Source organism: Palaemon carinicauda, chromosome 9, assembly GCF_036898095.1.
Source record: "Palaemon carinicauda isolate YSFRI2023 chromosome 9, ASM3689809v2, whole genome shotgun sequence".
In the NCBI taxonomy this organism is placed as follows: Eukaryota; Metazoa; Arthropoda; class Malacostraca; order Decapoda; family Palaemonidae; genus Palaemon; species Palaemon carinicauda.
Window position 1 is genome coordinate 120,337,351 of NC_090733.1, and position 18,414 is coordinate 120,355,764.

Genomic DNA, 18,414 nt, shown 5'->3' on the forward strand with positions numbered 1-18,414 from the left:
AGTTGCATCATGTGTGGTTAGCTGAAGAAATGCATCTGCATCAAGGTATTTTTGGAATATAAGTATTCCAAGAATGTATTAAGAAGCACTTGCTAGTGTTGAGGAGCGATAACATTGCTGATAGCAAGGAGAAACTGTTTCCTTTCCTCTGCAAGTCAACAAGCAGATGCACATCTGGGCGGCGAATCATGCCGTGGAACTGTTAGACAGATACATCCAAGAAAGCCTACACCTCTTCACCGTTTAATGCGATTTGCCGGGAAATTATCTAAGTGTTGATTATGCCAGGTCTCAGAAGAACCTAGTAGCAACCAAATGGCCATAGGCCGAGTGATATCACAATCTATTAACATCTTTCATGCAGATCACGTACTAATGATTTTCACCAAGAAACGCTTTTTGTCACAACTGTGAGAGGCTTATGCTCAGCGTTGAGCCTTGTCTTCCGACTAAAGAACATACAGTAAACCTCTTATCTTTGTGAGCATGGTTGGTGAGTGTAAAAAGCTTCAAGCAGTCTTGCCCTACTCAGGACCTCAGACCCCCAGAGTGGAACATGACCCGTTTTTTCCCCTTGTATTTGTTTCCTGTATGAGCCTTTGAAAGTCATCAGACAGAGTTTTAACTTGGAAGACTTGTCTTTTTGCTAGCAGTAACTTTGTCAGAGAGTTGACTAGTTACCCACACTGTTTCTTGTTTATCCCAGAAGGTTGGAAAAAGGTTTCTTAGATTTTCCCCATATTTATGACCACACTCGGAACCCATCATCACACGATCCAGGTTCAAAACCTTTTCCATTTCCTTGTTTCATAAAGAGTTGGTGGTAAGCAAGGGGAGATGTTTTTGTGATCCTTAAGTGCTCTGCAGAGCTATCTAAGAGAACTTATCTCAGATTCAAGTGTCAGCAACTCTTTGACAGCACTGGGAGAACCAAGAAGAGGTGTCTAGAACAGTCTATTTTTGGTTTTATAAGGTAATTAGATAATTTACTTTGACCTTTGAGGGGGTTGAGGTACCCAGTCAAACTGGAGTTCCAAAGCCTGAGGTATTGTTTCTACTTGGACTCTGAAGAGTCTGCATTCGGATAGGTGATGGTGTTTGGAAGCATGAACAACCCTCATACCCTTCTATTCAAGGGAGTATACCCACATTCTTCAATACTTTTATTTGTGGCCATGTGTGGTGGCATCTCTAGTTATTGTGTAGACAGGTCAGCTCCCATACAGAACAGGAAGCATCTTGTCGGTGGTAACATGTTAGATTTAAGGAAAAGCAGAATGACTGACTCATCATCATCTTCTTTCCTTCCCCTTACTTGGGGATGTAGCATTTGTACCCTTACATTGTGGTTCTGACATTGGTGCTGGTAGGTTACATTGCTGAGTACCATTCTTATTATAGTGGATCTGTAAAAATTAGTTCTCCCCATCCTCCCTTTATGAGGGGGAGTATGGTGGATTTGATACCTATTCATTGGCTATCGTGCGCTAGGTATGTAATTCCAGACTGCGCCTACCCTTCGGGAATGAAGATTCTTTCATCGACTGAATACTAGGTACATAACCAAGTACTGGCCCTATCAGCCAACTCATCCATATGATGGACTGTTTGAAAGTTGCTGGAGTCTTCTACCTTGCTTCTGTACAGGACCAGGGAGACTGGAATATTCCAAAGAAGAAAAAGAACTAACTAGTTTGGTTGTAGAGGAACTCTTATTTTAATGGATAAAAGTTTGATTACTTTTAGAAACAAAAAATATATTTAAAAGTAAACTACTTACCTCAATCACACCTCTCAGTCGTAAGCTAAAAGAGAATTGGTGGGGCTACTGACACGGGCTCACTACCTGTCTTTAATCACCTTGTTAAAGATTCAACGGCTGTTCTAACTCTGCTCAGGATATTCCTTATTTTAAAGGACTCAGGAATATACAAATTACTTATAAATTTTTTATTTTGAAGGAGTGATATAAACAAATATATAACATTTTATTCAATTTTTTCTGAAGTTTGTAGATGTGTAATTTAAACTTTTTCATCCTTTTCTCAAAATGCACTTTTTTTTTTTTCAGATCTCGATCCCGATCTGGTTCTAGATCTCGGGCATCTCATTCACGTAGTAGATCGAGGAGCGGTTCTCCAGCAAAGTCCGAGAGGTTAGTACAGTACTGTATTAAGTATCATGAACACTAAAGTTTTGGGTTTGTCATGTTATTCTCATGAAATCTTAAACATCTGAGTCAAAGGTTTAAAAAGTCAGTTGAATTACTTATTGTTACTTGAAAGTGTCTCTTACTAACCTCCAAGTGCCTTAAATGAGTACAGTATTTGGTATTGCTGATACACTTCTCACTTGAAAGAGAAAACTGTACGAGATATTGAGAATTTAACCATTTTTAAAAGTAGTTTAGCTTTTTTTTTCAAGTTTGTGCTTTTGGTTTTATATTTGAATTTTGGCAGTAGGAAGTAAGTTTTTTGTGTTCTTTTTCCATGTTCTTTATATGTTTACTATAAAGGAAATAAGAAAATAGATAGAATAGTGTGCCTAAGTGTATCTCAAGCAAAAGAACAGTGGAAGACCATGGTACAGAGGCTAATGTACAATCCAAGACTAGAGAACAGTAGTTTGATTTTGGAGTGAGCTTCTAGAAGAGCTGTTTATCATAGCTAATGGGTGTTCTACCCTTACCAAGTGGAAAATAGCTACTGAACAATTACAGTGCAGTAGTTAAACTCTTGAGTAAAGAAATTATTTTTTGATTATCCTAGTGTTGTCAGCAGTATGAAGAAAAGAGGAAAATGTGTCAAGAATAGGCTAGACTATTCGATGTATGTGTGATCAAAGGAAAAATGAGCTGTAACCAGAGAGAGGGATCCAATGTAGTAGTCTCAGCCCAGTCAAAGGACCCGATATCTCTCGAGCGGTAGTATCTTAATGGGTGGCTGGTGCCTTGGCCAATAGCAATAATGAAACACCTAAGCTGGTACCAAAAGTAACGGTAGGAGACATAAAAACAGCATAAAAAGAGCAGTAGGAGAAGATGGCCTAACAATTGATTTAATAATGAATGGAGGAAATTTCATAATAGTAAAACTCGCTGAACTTTACACAAAATATCTGCTGGAATGCTCTATCCCTACAGCTTAGAAAACCTTTATCATTATACTTATTCATGAAAAGGGAGACACAAAAGACCTGAAAAATTGCTGCCCAATAAGTTTACTCTCAATAATATATAAAATATTTTAAAAAATCATACTACGCCTAATTAAAAGACAGGTAGACTTTAATTGACTAAGAGAGCACACAGGCTTTAGAAGCAGATATTTAATAACTGACCATATCCATGTAATTAACCAGCTAATGAAAAAGTAAACGTAGTATGACAAACTACTATGCATGGCATTTATATACTAAGAGAAAGCTTTTGATTCTGTCAAAACTTCAGCAGTGATGGAAACCCTACAATGACAAGGAATAGATGAATCTTATATTAGATATTTATATACGAATTACAGCAATCCTAAAGCTAGTGAGAAAATTCCAATTGAGAAATGAATTAGACAGGGAGACCCCATCTCTCCTAAATTATCTAAGTGTTCCTAGAAGTTTTTAAGAATTTAGATTGTGAAAGTGTAGGAATTAACATTAATAGGGAATACCTTATCAACTTGATATGCAGATGACCTTGTTTAATTTGGTTGACCAGGGGAAGAATTGCAAAAGATGATAAAAGGTTTGAATAGAGAAGCAAAATTGTATAAAAGTAAGACTATAGATTAGAATATAGAAATCCACTTTTGATGGTATTTATGTACTATGAAAAAGCCTTTTGATATTATGCACTGGCCAATTTTATGGAGAGTCCTGCGTTATGTTCCTCTCATGTGTAAATTTGATCAAGTCTGTTCATGAGCATAATAAGTGCAAAGTTAATGTTAGTGGAGTCTTATCAAACAAATTTCCTGTGAACAGTGAAGTACAGTACTCCAAGGGAATTGTTTAGTTTCCTCATGAATTTTGTAATGCATAAAAGAGTTGGGGATGGTGCAGAAGGATTGGACTGTATTGGTAATAGGAAATTAGCTGACCCAGAGTATGCTGACGACGGTGTCCTTATTAGCAGAACACCACATGAAGTTGGGCTCAAGATAAATAGAAGAAAGACATGTTGGGAACAATATGCAATGGAAGATGAAATTTATTGGAAGGGTAAAGGATTAATGAGATGGAGTCATTTAAATATTTAGAAACTATGATGTCTAATACAGGATCTTTAGAATTTGAGTTTAATGAAAGATTGAAAAAAGCAAATCATACAATGGCTAGGTTAAGCGAAATTTGGAAATCAAATCGCCTAAAATTACATATAAAATTCAGCCTATGTATCAGTTTAGTGAGATCGGTATTACTGTATGGACATGAGGTTTGGTATAACAATGAAACAAAGCCCTCGGAAGAATATTGTAAGTTGAATGGCAGGACAGGATTAGAAATGAAACTATAAGAGAGATTACTCAAGTGCCATATGTGGATGAGATCATAGTGAGGGGTAGATGGAGATGGTTTGGACTTGCTCTTTGCACTCCCCGAGAGAGATTAGTTCACCAAACTTTCAACTGGATTCCACAAGAACTAGAAGAGTTGGAAGACCCAGGCCTACATGGCTAAGGGCTATGAAACGAAGTAGGAGATTATGAATGGAGAAGTATTGATTTAAAAGCTCAAGATAAAGACTACTGGCGAAATCTAACCGAGGCCCTTTGCGTCAATAGGCGTAGGAGGAGATGATGATGAAGACTTAAGATCATATTCAATGAAAATGAAGAAACTACAAATAAGTGTTAGGGATGAACCTCTAGAGATTGTTAATGAATATACATACTTAGGATGGACAGTGAAGTCTTTCCCTGGGACATGAGACCGAAATTCAAAGAAGGATGAGCATGGGATGGAGAGCTTATGGTGAAGGATGAGATTATGAGAAGTGAAATGCCACTTTCTCTAAAAAGAAAAGTATGAGATTATGAAAATTAAAATGCCACTTCCTCTGAAAAGAAAAATATTTAATCAGATGGTCCTACCAGTATTAACTTATGCATCAGAGACTTGGAACCTTACTAAAGCTTTTGAACATATACTAATGACAGCTGAAAGATCTATGGAAAGAATAATGATGGGAACAACACTAAGAGACAAAAAAAGCACAACATGGATATGAGGGCAAACTAAAGTACTGTAGAGGATATACTAACAACAGGGCAGGACATAATGAGAATGACGGATAATAGATGGAATGAAGAGTTACAGCAGGTCCCTAGAGATTACAAATGAAGCTGGAGAAGGAAGAGAAGACAGTGGATTGACGAGCTAAGAAATTCTACTGTTAGAGAGTTTTGGGGTCCTTTAGACTGGCCAGACGTACTACATTAGATCAATCTCTCTGGTTACGGATTTTTTTTCACTTTCCTACACATACACTGAATAGTCTGGCCTATTCTATCCACTATCTCCTCTGTCCTCATACACCTAACAACACTGAGTTTACCAAACAATTCTTCGTTCAAGCGGTTAACAACTGCACTTGTAATTGTTCAGTGGCTATTTTCCTCTTGGCAAGGGTAGAAGAGTCCTTTTAGCTATGGGAAGCAACTCTTCTAGGAGAAAGACACCCTTAAATCAAACCATTGTTCTCTAGTCTTGGGTAGTGCCATAGCCTCTGTACCATGATTTTCCAATGTCTTGGAGTGGAGTTCTCTTGCTTGGGGGTGCACTCGGGCACACACTTCTATCTTATTTCTCTTCTTTTTATTTTGAAATTTTTATAGTGTATGAAAGATTCATTTTAATATTGTTATTGCTCTTAAACTTCTGTAAGTTTATTTCCTAGTTTCCTTTCCTCATTGAGCTATTTTCCCTGTTGGAGCCCTTGGGGTTAAGCATCCTGTCCTCCAACTAAGGTTGTAGCTTAGCAAGTAATAATAATAATAATTGGTAATGCTACTCCCTTATGTAAATGCATTTGTGGTAGCTTAAGTCCAGGTGATTACCGCCCAGTTTCCATAACTTCCATATTTTGCCATATTGGCAAAATGTCTAAATAGGTATTCTAGAAGTTTTATTCCAGCTGTGACCATATTGTGAAATGATCTTCCTAATCGGGTAGTTGAATTGGTAGAACTTCAAAACTTCAAACTTTCAGCAAATGTTTTTATGTTGAAGAGGCTGACATAATTCTCTTTTTATAGTTTATATATGAAAGATCTGTTTTAATGTTGTTACTATTCTTGAAATTTTTTTAATCGTTCATTACTTCTCATATAGTTTATTTATTTTCTTATTTTCTTTCGTCACTGAACTATTGTTTACCATCCTGCTTTTCCAGTTAGGGTTGTAGCTTAGCTAGTAATAATAATTTGTTAATGCTTTTTTTAAATGTCCCCTTTTAATTTATATACTGTATTTTCAACTAACAAGCCTGTTCCTTCTTAAAGAATATATTATCAACAAGCCAACCAGGCTGGCTGGTAATTGAACTAACTTACACCAAATGAGAAAGTAAAAGGCGACCTGACTACCGCAAATTTCGAGCCACGTATATATATATATATATATATATATATATATATATATATATATATATATATATATATATATATATATATATATATATATATATTTATATATATATATATATATATATATATATATATTATATATATATATATATATATATATATATATATATATATATATATATATATATATATATATATATATATATATATGTCGATAGATAGATAGATATTAGAGAGAATATACCAAAAGTGGTTAAAGACCTTTTATGAAATGATTAGAAATATATTGTTTCCATTACAGGTCTCGATCTGCATCAGGGTCAAGAGGTTCAAGATCACCATCACGTTCAAAGTCACGTTCAAAGTCACGTTCACGTTCTAGGTCCCCAATTCAGAATAGATCCGGATCAGCCTCACCAGCAGAATCAGAAAGGTTAGTTTATTTTATAAATATGCAACATGAACATTGTTCTGTTCAAACTTTCAAATTTTATTTTGAATGTTGGTGGAACACTGTAAAGTGTTTAACTGGAGAATCCCATTGTTTATTCATCTTTTGGTTCGTTTTCTTTTTTATTATTTAATTACATGATATCTTTTACTTTATTTATATTTGATATAGAATTTTAAAGTGTTATCTGCCATTTTAATAGAAAAATCGGTATTAGTGCATAAAAGCTATTTTTTTTGTGTGTGTAAATCCCTTTACAATATTCTAGGAAAGGATGCACAAATAAAAGTACTACTGTATAGGGTTAAAGTTATACTGTACAGCATTTGTGCATTTTTAATGTTATTTATTAGACACTTGAATTTTAGCTATTTCTATTCTAAGGGAAACTCAAAGTTTAGGCTACTAATCAATTTTGATTTGATGGTTATTGTAAACTGACGTCATGATAAACAGGTCATGTACTGTATGTAAAGAATAATCATGCTAGTGTTCAGTCCAATATAAGAACCTTGCTGAATTTGCATAGTTTAATCAGACCCATTGAATTAAAAATGTTCACTTTAGTGTTGTAGGGCTGCCCTTGAGTGTTTCTTTTCGTGATGTACTGTATATTATATTATTGTTTGTACCTTATGTCACAAATTATAGCTTTGTTAAAACTTACTTAAGTAAATTGAAAGGGTTTATTGAAGTACAGTTCTCACAGAAAATGTGCTATATTTTGTACTTTACTGCCTTCTCTATGAATTTCATCATGTTTTTGGTTTAGCGAGTGTGTTAAATGGGTTTGCCATATTTCCAGATTAGACTTTTTTGTGTGTGTGTGTTACTGCCAGAACCATATTTTGGGTTTAGCGATGTTATACTGTAGATGCTTAAGTGTTTATGGGATGATAAGGTTGACAGATTTGGCTACTTTTTCATCATTTTGATTTTTATTGAAACTTTTTTTTCTTCTTTTTAACATTACATTATTTTAAAATTAATATGTTTTCCACAACCCCATCACTTATCTCTGCTCAAGTTAGTGGATTTGGAAAAATCTCTAAATACTGCATCTTTTTTTGCACTTGCCCAGGGAAGTCCTTGAAATCGTGGAAGAAGGGGATGTAAGACCTAAACTAGATAAAAGTTTGGGTAGAAAGACCAGAGGACAAAGGAAAGAAAAGTCTAACCTATTTTATGTAAATCCCTATAATAAGAAAAGATGATAGAATTTTTTTGAGATGATAATTTTATTTATACTGTACAGTACAGGTTTTGCACTTTTTTTTTATCACATCAACTTGACCTCTATTCATTCATACATGAATACAAACATTCCTTTAATAGGAGCACGATTTCAGCAAAGCTTGAACTTAGATGAAGTTAATCATCTGTTCCTTATTTTGCTATTTGGCTTTCATAAAGGCCTTGGAGCATGTGATGCCCTTTTTACAATCTCCAATGGTGTACAGAAATCCCTTGATTGTGGTCAGGAAGTTCATATGATTAGCCTTGATTTTAGAGCTCAAACAGTTTGGAGTAGCTGGGTCTTTTCTTAGCATCATTATTGAATTTTTAAGTAATAGATCGTGAAGAGCTGTTCTTGATGGGCACCATAGTGAGTATAGGAATGTGATATCAGGTGTTCCTCAGGGTAGTGTCCTTATCCCATTACTTTTCATATTATATACATATGTGGTTTGGCTAAGAAAACAAATGTTGCATATGCAAATGATGCTACACTCTTCGCATCAATTATGTCCCCTGAATGTAGATCTTGGGTTGCTGAATCCCTTAGAGATCTAACTAAAATTAGTGCATGGTGCCAATTAAGGGCATGAAGTTGAATCCAACAAAACTCAAAGTATGATTGTAAATAGGTCGAGGACAGTGGCTCTTCAGCATCCGGATCTCTGCATTGATAATGTTTATTTAACTCTGTTTGACTTAGAATTATAGGTGTAATTCTTTTGAGAAATGCATTAGGTCTCTCTCTCCTTCAATTACACAAAAAAATTGACATTGAAAAAGTCATTCCGAAGAAGTGTTTTAATTCTTTCATTCATTCTACCTTATTTTGAGTAATGTTTTCCTGATTGGTTTTCAGGTGCTAAATCTCATCTTAATTTGTTGGACAGGAAATTACAGAGTATTAAATTTCTTATTCCTGATCTAAATATTAATCTCAGGCACTGTCATTCAATTAGTTTGTTATGCACTTTTCATAAGATATTTCATAATTCTGACCATCCTTTGCATTCAGATCTTCCCAGACAATACCATCCTGTTCGTAATACTAGGTATGCAATTAATTCTAATATACATGCCTTCTCCATCATGAGGCTCACTACTACATAGTATTCTAGAAGTTTTATTCTAGCTTTGACCAAGTTTTGGAATGATCTTCCTACAGGCAAGTTGAATCGGGAGAACTTCAAAAGTTCAAACTTGCAGCAAATGTTTTTATGTTGAAGGGGCTGACATGAGTCTCTTTTTATACTGTAGCTTTTACATGAAGATCATTTTTATGTTGTTACTGTACTGTTCAATACTTCTCTTAGTATTTTGTTTATTTCCTTTCCTTAATGGCCTTGGCTAGTAATTATAATAACGATAATGGTAGCAGGCAAGCCTTACTGATCCGACAGTCTACCGACTAGCAGCTTTGACTTCAGCCGCTGAGCAGTACTGACATACTCTGGGTATTTAACTTGACTGCTTTAATCTCTGTTTTCATCTTTTCAGGATGTGTTTGCTGTTTTGCAGACATGCGGGTCTGCTCTGGTAAGAGAGCGCTGCAGAATTATGAGCTACAAGGACATAGACCCCCATCTCTTGTGGCCATTGCGTAGGAGGTATAATTGTTCACAGTCGTACCCCTGTGACGAGTGCAGGTCATGGCCGCCTTTGCATTGGTTGGAGTACAGTTGAACGAGGAAGAAGTCTAAAAGAGACTTTTGCTAAGTTGGCCTCCACCCCCAAGCCAAAGAAGTTCTCTAGCTCCTTCTTGGCTTCCAGTACTTAATTTACTGGATCTTTTTCATCTTCAACAAGAGCTAATTGCTCTGGAAGAAAACCAGTGGGGAGAGTCTGATTTGCCCTCGGGGCAGGCTTCATAAGAGGTAATAAGTATCGCCTTTCCCATGTGAAGGTGGTACCCCCACCTCCTCAAAGTTCGCCCACCTTTGTGACAACCGAAGAGAACATTTGCAGGGATTTGTATTTGAGAAAGTTATAGCCTTCCTTAGGCATCTGCAGATAAGCTACTGAAGGTGTTGCAGATGCTAGGATCTCCAGGAGTCCTGCTAATGTGCCCTCCTCTTTTGCTGTTCCACCTGTGTAAGGAATCCAAGACATGACCAGTCTTCACATGCTAGTCTGGTGTTGGCCAGATCTTCCCGTCCCTGTTCATCACAAACCAGGTCTCCAAACACTAGATGCCCTTGCACTAGAACCCCACACTCTTAACTCTTCACACATGAGGTCTCTATCAAGACGATCATTGCATGATCCTTGTGACGTAAGGATACCTTCCAACAGAAATCCAGTTACAGAGCAACACAGAGACCCCAGTGGAGAAGCTCAAGACAAAGTGAACAATGTTCTCATGGCAACCCTCCGGGTGACTTTATAGATAGACCACTGCTTGGGAGTCATAGCCTACTTCCCCACTTCCCAGGATTTGGTAAATCCAGAGTAGTGGTTGTTCATGGACTTCATCCTATAGGATACCAAGGCTGTCACCTTCTTGGCAAATCAGTCTGCAAACCAGTTGGCTGACTGAGTCCTCAAGAGAGTAACTTCTGCTACTCTAGGCAGGTTAGTCAGCTGGAAGCCCTTTCTTTAAGGAATTCATCTGTGTTAGAGAATCCAGCCGGTTTCCATTACAAGATGTCAAAGCAATTTTGGAGGAAGAAGAGCCCGGACTCCCTCATCCATTGAATGATTACCTTTAAGGGCACTAGCACTTCAAAGATAACCACCAGAGCATCAACACCTACAGTGCCACACAAGTCATCTCTGAAGAAATCACCAGCAACGTCCAGGGCCAAGACCTGCGCCTCCAGTCCTATCAACCTCTAGAAAAGGTGTGGACTTTTTGCTCCTGTCCTGGAGGGGTAGAGGTAAAAAGGGAGGCAGGGGACACTGAGATTAGCAGTACCACAAACCTGAAAATTGGCTGATGGAAGGCCTCCTGGACGGATAAGAGATACCGCCTTCGGTTCATTGACTCGTCCTCACCGCACACAGATATCAATGATCTATAACTCGTAGCATCTAAGTTCCATAAAGTCCCTCCCCAACGGGCAAAGGTGGAGAAAATAATGCTGGAGATTGTACGGGACAGTTTGTTAGGCTTTAAAAGTCTATTTTTCGCGGTGGTAAAGTCATTTGGGGATGTAGACCGGTCATCAATCTCTCCCTCTTGAATGAGTTTGTTCAATAGACTCCCTTCAAGTTGATGACGGCGAGCATCGTATGATCTGCCATCAGGAGAGATCACTTCATGCTTTCTGTAGATCTGAAAGTGCATAAAAGACAGATCTTCAAGCAGTCTTGTTTTCCCAAGCAACTCAAACCATGCATGGGACATCACCCAAATTCTCGGTCCCTCAAGACTCAAGAGGCCCCCATACCCCATATGAATATTTAAAGCAGGCGTCAGGTAGGGGTCTAACCATCAAGACTGTCTTCCTCCTTGCTTTGGCCTCAGCAAAACGAGTAGGCAAATTGCATGGCATATCGTACGTCACTAGTCATACTGATAGTTAATAAAGTGTTTCCTTCGTTTTTCGTAGATTGTGGTGAAGATCCAGAAGCTTGCCATCAACAATTAAAGGTTTGAGTCCTTTTCCATGTCCTTAAAAGTTATGTCCAGTGATAAGATGATTGCTTCTGTCCTGTGATGGTTCTACAGTGCCCTGAAGAGGACTTAGACTTTCAGACAACAACTCCAGAGAGATTTCCTCAGCACCAGTAGGGTGAAGAAGAAAATTTATTGGAATACCATCTCCTTCTGACATCAGAAAATCATCAAATGAGCATGTCTGACCATGGCTGAGGAATCAGAGGGAACTTCTCAAGCACACGCTCACAAAGTCAGGGTGATTGGTTTCATGCCTTCATGAAGAACCTTTCAGTAACTTAAGACTTGAAGATTGGAGTCTGGATACGGCAGAGAATCTTCACCACCCACTACCTGCAGGAAAATACCCACAAACATCTGGATACTACTACCCTCGATCCAGTGGTAGCTGCTCAGCAGGTTGTGTAGCAAACCTATCTCCTTTGCAGGACAAGAAAAATTTTGTCTTAAAATAAATGGCCCGACGCAAGTCTAGGATGAGAGGTAAGAATGTCTGGCTCTTTCCTCTCTTTTCTTTCTCCTCTCGTGGGAGTGCATTGGTTATGCCATTATTTACTGGATTAGACGTTTGTAAGCTTCCCAGCTGAGCAACTTTTCTGTGCTTTTGTGCAGAAGTATCTCCCCCATCCTTTTTACGAGGGGAATGATGGATAATGATGTATGCAAACCTATTTCTTTTATAGACCATACAATTCAGCTACCGTATCCTAAATTGGATATTGGTTCTTCCTTGATTGTCTGTCAAAATTTGACAGAAACCTAGCCCATTACCCGAGACATCCTTTTTCCAGAGTGTTGGGAATCATCACTTTGTAGCCTTTAACAGGGCCAGATGATTATGCCAGGATTTAAACCAGCTATTATTGTTATAGAAACCTCTTCCCTTCTAAAGATAAGTTTCCCATTAAAGAACTCAGGTTTGTATAGTTATGAAAAATACAAATTACTTTTAAAAAATTTTAATTGCATATCAATACTGTATTGTAAAGGACAAATTATTTTTTTAAGTGTAATATGTCTGTAATTTGTATGCATTTGTAACCAAAAGTTAAGGGTTAACAACTAACATGACTGGTTTGAAATCATTGTTTTATGATTTAGTTTTCCAAAATTTATTGGTGTTAGTTTCAAATATTATTTTGGACGACAGGACAAGAAATTAAAGCAGTTAACTAGTGATTTTTCATGTGCAAAACCTGCTTTTGTATTTTGAACACAAAAGGTTCTAATTCTTTCTTTCTACCTTGTTTGGAGTATTGTTCTCCTGTCTAATCTTCAGCTGCTGAATCTGATCTAAATTTGTTTGACAAAAGTCTGCGCTCTGTTTTATTTCTTATTCCAAATTTAGATATTAATCTCAAGCATCGTAGTTCAGTTTGCTCTTTATGCATGTTGTGCAAAATTTTTCATAATTTCTGACCATCCTATGCATTCAGATCTTCTCAGACTGTACCATCTTTTATGTAGTACGTACTAGGTATACAGTTAATGCTAACATTCATGCCTTCCCCATTATAAGGCTCAATACTACACAGTATTCTACAAGTTTTATTCCAGCTGTGACCAGCTTACATAATGATCTTCCTAATCGAGCAATTGAATCGGTGGAACTTCTGTAAATTCAAACTAGCATCAAATGTTTTTATGTTGAACATGCTGACATAAGTCTCTTCATAGTTTATATTTGACAGTTAATATATTTTAACATTATTGCATCTAACCATGACAACCCTCCTACAAGGCATTGGTCAGAATTTCCATCAGGTCTATATTTGTCTATCACCTTTTACCATGTTTTCCTATGCACCCATCTACTTCTTGTTTATCCATCCACTTCTTGTTTATCCATCCACATAATTCAATTTCACTATAAAAACATATACGGTGTATATTCTCAACACACACTCACACACACACACATCTTGCTTGAGGTTTGTTGGAGGATAGATGAGAAGGACATGTGCTGGCATGCAAGGAGGATTAGTATGGTATTTAACAAAGAAATTAAAGAAAAAAGTCAGTACACCTAATACATAGAGGAGAGAAGATGAGGTATTTAAGAGAGGCTTATAAACTGTTCGGTGGAGAAGTTAATGTTGAGAAAAAGGTTAATGAACTAGTGGGTATCAGAATAAAGGGAACAACTGAAGGGATGCTGTCAGCTGTGAATAAAATCATGGATTGGCAGAATTGGAGTAAGATTTATTGAATATAATGTGAACAATAGAAGTAAGAAAATTGCATAAAGCAAAGTGGAAAGTACTGGTGAAAGGCTGAGAATGCTTTTGAAATTAACTGTTGAGGAATGAAGGAAGGTGGTTAAGAAGATAGAGAATAGGAAGAAGCCAGGAGTTGAGGTTATCGGCCAAATGTATTATGATGGTGATGGGTGGTTGACCAGAGTTTGTAATGTATATCTGGATGAAGGAAAGATTCTGGTAAAAAATAGAGATACAGGTACTCCTCGCATGACAATGGGTTCCAGCAAACCCCTCGTTAAGCAAATTTTTACCATAAGAATACATCATGTCTCCAGTGTTGACCCCAAGTCACAAACTACTTTTCATATTCCAACTAAAGTAACTATTAACTATGCCTTATTACATTTAATAGTCGCCAAGAATGAACCTGCGAAAAGCAAGTCTGACTGTACTGTATATGTGTATTTATAGACTTGGAATGCATTGAGTGTACTGAACTTCCTTTATTTCTTATGGGAATAATTGTTGTAGTTTACGAGCATTTTTGTTTGCGAGCTTTCTCTTTGAGCAAAATGAATTTGTAACCTTAGGTACATCATTTTATATACAGTACAGTATTAAATATACCCACAGTATATAATGTTCAAATCAAAATGTACAGTACAGACATTAATCACAAGGTAGATTTTTTTTTTTAATAGAATAGCCAGTTTCTTCAAGACCCATAATGTGATGTATATTAATGTTAATATCAGCAGTCCTTTATATATAAAAAAGTATGCTAAGCATTTGACTAAAAATGGACTGGTGGGGAATATATTGATGGATTAATATGGAATTTGGACCATATTTTCCGGTCAATGATTAGACTAGAGCAATTTTGTTTTTTGTGTGGTAGAAAATGTGAAATATGACGACCATAGATTTACTTTATCTAGTAATAAAATTTTCAATATTTAACTTAGCCGGTGATTATATAAGCTGCAGCTCTGCTGCTCGACAGAAAACTCTACGTAAAAATCCGCCAGCGATCGCTATGCAGGTAGGGGGTGTACTTCAACAGCGCCATCTGTCGTGCAGGTACTCAGTACTCATTGTAAACAAAGAACTCAATTTTCTCTCTGTCGTGCTACCGGCAAGACCTACTAATTCGCTGTTGCTAACTGGATTTGTTTTCACAACTATTTGGTGAAGTACACTATTCTAGTTTTGAGCTTTCGCTGTGCAGGCTTTCTCTTCAATAAATCCTTGCATTCTTTTTTTTGATATCGGATTATTTGTTGATGACTTTGGATAGTTTTTGAATTCCCCTTTGACCAATTCAAAATGGCTGACCTTTCTCAAGTCCCAAAATTCAGGAAGTGTAATGCTAGGGACTGTTCAAGGCGTCTTCCGAAGGCCTCTATCGATCCTCACACCGTTTGTTCCAATTGTCGGGATAAAACCTGTCAATTGGAAGATCGATGTGAGGAATGCGTTGGGCTTTCGGAATTCGATTTTATCGAATTCCAAAAGTATACACGTAGGCTAGAGAGAGATAGAGTCAGGAGAAGTTCATCTCGTTCTGTTGATTTTTCCTCTCCTCATGCCCCACAACCTATTCCTTCCCCTGTAGTGGTTGCTCCCGATCCCCCTTCTGGCACTCAGGAACCTTCGATGGCTGACATGATGCGTGCCATCCAAGCTCTGGGTGAGAGAGTTGAGTCCTTGGCTAGTGACCGTAACCAGCTCATGGCGGACGTCAAGGAGCTGAAGTGTAAAAGTGCAGTGGGAAGTGGTAAAGTGAGTGATAGTGTTGTGGATAGTGTTGCGCTTGAGGGTTCGTCTGTTCGTGCCTGTCGTCCTCCTAGTCCGGGACCTCTTGCAAGCTCCCAAGTCCAGGGGAGAAGCAATGTCGTACGACCAATGGGTTCGAGAGGCTTTAATCAGCGAACAGACGTTCCATCCGTGGTTTCGGGCGTATCTACCCAAGATCGTCCCACCCACACAAAGACGAGAGAGCCCATTTATTCCTCGTCTGCGGAAGAGGTTTCTCGTAAGAAACCATGGACCAAGGTCTCACGGCCTCTTAAGCGCAAGTCGGTCCCTTCCGCGCAAGTCCAACGGCCCAGTTGTAGCCACTGGGTCAGTTCGGACTCGCTGCAGTCTTCCGATGACTGCTCACCTCCTAAGAGAGGCAAAGCGGTACCGCCTCAGGCAGTTACACCGTCTGTCGCCGCACCTGCTACTGCAGACCCTAAGTGGTCTTTGCTGCAGACCATGCAGTACCAATTAACGTCTCTAATGCAGGACTTTCGTGCGGAGAAGGTTGCTGCTGCACCAACCTCTTGCCTACAACCAACCACACACTCGGTTGTGCGTCCTGTGGACGCTGAGGCGACCTTCTTGCGCACTCCAGCTGAGAGAGTCCCGCCACCCATGCGTTCCAGTGTACCCTGCCAGCCGCATGTTGACGTTCAGCGACGCACGGAACCTTCCGTTGACGTTCGCGAGGTACAACAACCGTCAGAGTTGTTTTGTTTTGACGCGGAGCGTCAACCTCCGCAACCCAGTGTGGTTACCTCTGCTCGCCCACATCAGACTAGACAGTCTGGAGTAGACGCTGTGCGTCCCCGCGCTGCGATGGTTGTTGCCAGCTCACAGACTGGGCAACAGTTCCATGACGTTGCGTCCGGTTCAGTCACGCGTGCACCCGTGCGACCGGACTCAGCTGACCAGCCGATACCTACTCCATTGCCACTTCCTCCTCAATACTCGGATGATGGACTCTCTGATGATGACGATGCGGCACACGTTGATGAACCACATTCGGACCTTGACGAACCCAAGTCCACGCAACCTTCTTTGGACTTTAGAAAAGTTCTTGCTCTGTTCAAAGAGATGTTTCCGGACCAGTTTGTGTCTGTGGCTCCGCGCTCTCCTCCGTCAGAGTTTGCTTTAGGTACGCAGTCATCCTCGCCTGCCTTTACTAGACTCGTCCTCGCACGCTCGTCCAAGAGAGCTTTACGAGTTATAGGAGAGTGGATGCAGTCCAAAAAGAGTCTAGGGAAGACAGCCTTTACGTTTCCCCCTGCTAAACTCGCTTCCAGATCGAGCCTCTGGTATGCCACGGGAGAAGTTCTCGGCTTGGGAGTTCATGCCTCTGCCCAGGGCGACTTCTCAAGTCTTGTAGACTCTCCCCGCAGGCTAGCCATGAGACGCTCTAAGATATGCTGGTCACCTTCGGACCTAGACCATCTGTTGAAAGGGATATTTAGAGCCTTCGAGGTCTTCAACTTTCTAGACTGGTGTCTGGGAGCTTTGAGCAGGAAGATCTCCCCGACTGAGAAGGAATCTTCCTTGCTCATCATGTCCTGCATGGACAAGGCCATACGTGACGGGTCTAGTGAGCTTGCTGCATCGTTTGTATCCGGAGTCCTCAAGAAGCGTGAGAACCTTTTCTCTTTCCTGTCAGCTGGAGTGACACCTTGTCAAAGATCCGAACTTCTGTTTGCTCCTCTCTCTAAGTGCCTTTTTCCAGAGGACTTGATTAAGGAGATTGCTGCTTCTTTGATACAGAAGGACACCCATGACCTGGTTGCGTCCTCTGCCCGCAAAGCCACCCCTTTGCCTACCTTCACAGCTAGACCAAGGATGGACACTCCAGCGTCCCGATTTATTCCGCCCTTTCGTGGCAGAGCCTCCAGCAGAGGAGGTGCTCGTGCCGAAGGGAGACGTGGGAAGAAGAAAGGAACCAAGTCCTTTAAAGGCAGAGTCTGACTGCCAGCTTCTTCAGACAGCAGTGGGAGCCAGACTCAAGAACTTCTGGCAGACCTGGGAGAAGAGAGGCGCAGATGCACAATCTGTGAAGTTGCTCAGAGAGGGGTACAAGATCCCGTTTGTACGAAAACCCCCTCTAGCAACGTCTCCCATCGATCTCTCTCCCAGGTACAGAGAGGAAGACAAGAGACGAGCATTGAAACAGGAGGTGTCTCTCTTACTAGAAAAGGGAGTGGTAGTCAAAGTCCTGGACCATCAAACCCCGGGCTTCTACAACCGTCTCTTCTTAGTGGCAAAGAAGACAGGAGGGTGGAGGCCGGTGCTAGATGTCAGTGCGCTGAATGTCTTTGTCACAAAGCAGACGTTCGCCATGGAGACCACAAAGTCCGTTCTAGCAGCGGTCAGAAGGGAAGACTGGATGGTCTCTTTAGACCTAAGGGACGCATACTTTCACGTCCCCATCCACCCAGACTCCCAACCTTTTCTGAGATTCGTTTACGAAAAGGTTGTATACCAGTTTCAAGCCCTTTGCTTTGGCCGAAGCACAGCTCCTCTTGTGTTTACGAGGCT

The 18,414-nt window shown here is 39.4% G+C and overlaps 1 protein-coding gene across 3 annotated transcripts in view; it reads left to right on the forward strand.

The window, feature by feature from the left end:
• The window catches only part of atms (RNA polymerase II-associated factor 1-like protein antimeros), a 95,287-nt gene that overhangs the window by 68,333 nt on the left and 8,540 nt on the right, over window positions 1–18,414 (forward strand). For all 3 annotated transcript variants that reach the window (XM_068380348.1, XM_068380347.1, XM_068380349.1), the window contains 2 exons: window positions 2,072–2,155; window positions 6,880–7,011. In XM_068380348.1, the coding sequence (XP_068236449.1) occupies window positions 2,072–2,155; window positions 6,880–7,011 (216 nt within the window). The remainder of the gene's footprint in view (window positions 1–2,071; window positions 2,156–6,879; window positions 7,012–18,414) is intronic.